The 4,057-nt window shown below is 39.3% G+C and overlaps 1 protein-coding gene across 1 annotated transcript in view; it reads right to left on the bottom strand.

The window, feature by feature from the left end:
• Window positions 1-669: 669 nt before the first annotated feature.
• The window catches only part of MSH2 (mutS homolog 2), a 55,035-nt gene continuing 51,647 nt past the window's right edge, over window positions 670-4,057 (bottom strand). Inside the window, exon 16 of the mRNA XM_009894852.1 lies at window positions 670-1,141. Within this exon, the coding sequence (XP_009893154.1) occupies window positions 904-1,141 (238 nt within the window). The 3' untranslated portion in view covers window positions 670-903. The remainder of the gene's footprint in view (window positions 1,142-4,057) is intronic.

Genomic DNA, 4,057 nt, shown 5'->3' with positions numbered 1-4,057 from the left:
CCATATTCTCATGTGATAAACACCTTTTCCCACTAATCTTTCAACACTGACAGTTTTAAACATAGGTAAAGTGTTCTAGAGCAACAATTTAAAATGCTAAATTTCAAGAAGAATATAAACCTGTATCTGCATGCTTTCAAAATGCCTGTATGAGACGCATATTAGATAAAAATCAATGCATTCCTTCTTTGTAGACAGACCTCACAAATCATGACCAACTCAGAAGTTCCAGTTAAACTGTAACTTTCACTCCAGCCTCTGCTTACATTACAAAACCACAAAAAAAATGCAAGAGTGTTACCACCACTTGAGCATGAAGAGCAGGCCTGTAGTATGTTTGACTCAAGCATTACCATCCACACGGCAAACAAAAAATCCCCCCGCCCACCACCTCCACACAGGTACACACGCAAAAGCTTTATGACAAATCACTTAGATTAGATGCTTTTTTTCTAATAGACCCCTAATATAGCACTACTAAAACTTTGCTGAATTAATTAACATATTTGCATCACATAGACAAGAATCATGGTTATAGGAGAGAGATTTTGTGTATGCACTGCTGCTTTTCAAGGCTGTGGTAGTTGTACGCCTTCTCAATTGTTATACTTTCTAGCACAGTTTTTTTCTAGTAAAATATTACGCATTTTGTTTGTTCAGTCAATTCTCTCAATACTGAAAAAGCATTTTATTGAAAACTTCTAAAAGGACACAGTCTTCACAACTAAAGCAAGAATCTGGCACAGAATGCGCTCAGAATTTTTTACAAAGTAATTACAATCAAAGAAAAAATGCCTACATAAATCAGTACAAGTATCAAAGTATAAAAGCTACAAGACAAGAAAATGATAGTTCTTGCAATGTAAAACACGCTTCAAGAGCTGTATCCTGTTCTCACACCTTTCATGATGTAACTTTCGTTCGGGAAATGATTTCATTCACAAAACTGTTGTTCTTTGCCAACACATCATTTCTCAGCTGTTTCAGCTTGATTTTGATGTCTTCTTCTGACATATCTGTCAGGGGCAATGCTTTCACTTGACAAAGAAAATCCTGAATTATCTTTTCACCTTCCTGAAACAGAGAGAGAAGGAAAAGAAAACAGAAGGGATGTTTAGATTGCAAGCAGGATTTTTTCAAATTCTGACAAAGTTACAAAGTATTATTTAGCACCAGAAACTTTTTATGGGCAAAACCTAACATTATTTCTGCACTTGCTATCACATTCTTAACATCAGAACAATCCAGTTATACTGGGATCAGGGTTTCCTTCCTCTTTCAATCCATGAGCAAAAAGTGTCAGCAGAAATAGAGTATTTAACATTGAAAGCTCCTGTATGTGTTCCACATTTAATTCCAGTTTGCAACCGCATTAGGTGAGGATTGCTAGCAATAATAGCATCAGAGTGGCCATATTACCCAAACTAGTTACTTTTTGGAGGAACTGTAAATCAAAACCAATGTTTCAATATGCAAAAGATAAGAACAAATTGTAACCAAGCAACAGGAGAGTGGCCGTCACCAAGGAGAACAGATGATAATTAAGCTTTATGCATATGCTTTTACACAAACGGGCAAAGTGGAACTTCTAAACAATCTGAATTGAATAGCAGAAGCAAACATTGCAATGAATAGTATTCAGGATGCCTGTATTAGAAACAATTTGCCTAGAACACAGAGTTTTGTCTAGTCCTCTTGATTTTGCATTTTAGGACTATACTACAAAGCTTTCTTAGTTTTATCATTTAGGACTAATGCAGTGTGCTTTCAGTGCCGAAGTCTCTGAAGGACTTGGAAATGTAATAGCACACTTTTCCCTCTAAACACGATGTTAACAAAGGCAGGCAAATTGCCTGGGTGAGACATCTAAAGCTATGCCATCCTATTGCCCAGAGAGTTTACAAAATATTATGTATTTCTGAAATACCCAAGAATGAAACATGATGCTATATTTGTCAGATGTGTTTGCCATGTCGATTTAATTTACACCAACTTGAGACCACACAGCCAGATCCAACTAATCTGAAAAATACTTCACCATGATACCTATCAAGCTGGTAAAGGAAAGGTAATAGAGGAGCAACCGAGGTAGTTGGAGAGGGAACCTCTTGGCACTAAAAGGTAGAACAAACCAGAGATTATTCATCCACAACATCAGACCAACTTACTTAGCCAGGAACAAATGCAGTAGACCTCTAAATCTGAAAATAAAGCAACAGGGAACAGCCCCTGTCCAGAACAAAGGCTTTTTAAATGTAGAAGGTACTTTGAATATGGCCTAAGACTTCAAGGCTTCCATATACTGCAGTATTACCAAGATTGCCACGGATGTATAGGAGGAGATAAATGAATTACAAGGCTGTGAAGTTTCAGGCCAACTACTGGGACACAGAACTAAGATCTGTAAGCACATTTATACGCATGCAGCAAGGAGGACCTGACTATTGGCAAAAAAACAATGCAAGTCATAAGGCAGCACATGGATTTCCCAAGAGGCTGCACTGGATGTCACCATAAGGACTCTTAATCCAGCAACAAGACAACACACGCTATTCTGAAAAAGCTTCCTGCAAGCTATTGTTTTCCTTTACACTCCCTGCTAATGAAGCTTCTTTAAAGAGAAAGAAGAGAAAAAACAGTTCACTCATAGCTTTACACAACTGTATTACACAATGTAGACATGATCAGATCGATGCTGAGATTTGGGTTTCCTCAACTTGTGCTTGAAGCCTGTGCAAAGCCAAGAGCATTTTACTTCTCAGTCGAGTAGCGAGAACCAAGCCAGAATTCTCACATGTGAAATGGGAAGAACTTTATGACATCTGTAAATTAGACATTCCCGGTCTAAATTGTCATGCCCTTCAATATTACCAGCTTGTGAGATGTCTTAGTACTGATGGGACATGGAAGGGCACACAGGAGAAAGCTGTGTATTCAGCTTTTCTCTGATGTGAACAGATCTGAACACGTTCACATTGAGCTTCAAGAAATGAGCACTAATGAACCCCCAAATAAGGGGGAGCAAAACCAGGTGCAACCCACCTGGCTGAAGAGTGTAGGGGTTTAACACCAGCTGGCAACTAAGCACCACGCAGCTGCTCGCTCACTCCCCCCTGGTGGGGTGGGGGAGAGAATCAGAAGAGTAAAAGTGAGAAAACTCATGAGATAAAGACAGTTTAATAGGTAAAGCAAAAGCCGCGCACCTAAGAAAAGCAGAGCAAGGAATGCATTCACTGCTTCCCATCGGCAGGAAAGCAGGGCTCCATCATGAGCAACAGTTACTTGGGAAGACAAACACGGTAACTCTGAACATCCCCCCTCTTCCTTCTTCTTCCCCCAGCTTTTATTGCTGAGCATGACATCATATGGCATGGAATAGCCCTTTGGTCAGTTGGGATCAGCTGTCCCAGCTGTGTCCCCTCCCAGCTTCTTGTGCCCCCCCCCTCTCCGCCACTTGCTGGCAGGGGGGTATCAGTAGCAGAAAAGGCCTTGATTGCTTAGCAACAATCAAACCACCAGTGCACTATCACACTGTTCCCAACCCAAATCCAAACCATAGCACTATACTAGCTGCTAGTAAGTTAACTCTATCCCAACTGAAACCATGACAAGAGCCAAGAATAATCTAAACAACAATTAATACAACAACTACAGCTTAAGTCCCAATAAATACTGCATACAAACTAAGTAGCCAACTAAAGCAGTGAACACAAAATTCTGGCTTGGTTCACACCATAAACAAAACCCCACAGGACAGCTAAAGACATGGTCACTTGTATGACTCCAGTTCTATGCCAATCATGCTAACTGCTGATCATTATTCTGTAAGAAAACAGTTTCATTCTCACTACTACATTTTTAGATAAAATTCTTGCCTATGTTAACTTGAAATGAATCTAAACCTAAACCCACCATCCTAGAACAGCTCTTCAATGCCTAATGAAGTTTATAGCTAAAACATTTTGTTGTGGAAAAATGAGATTATAGTTAATTATCCTCAAGCTTTGGGGGAATGTGAATCCTAAAACTATTTTGCTTGAGCTATTTCAGTTAAACA

The sequence above is a fragment of the Charadrius vociferus genome, unplaced genomic scaffold, assembly GCF_000708025.1.
Source record: "Charadrius vociferus isolate BGI_N301 unplaced genomic scaffold, ASM70802v2 scaffold411, whole genome shotgun sequence".
NCBI classification, from domain to species: Eukaryota; Metazoa; Chordata; class Aves; order Charadriiformes; family Charadriidae; genus Charadrius; species Charadrius vociferus.
The sequence above is the reverse complement of the archived record's forward strand: the minus strand, read 5'-3'. Positions and strand labels throughout refer to the sequence as shown.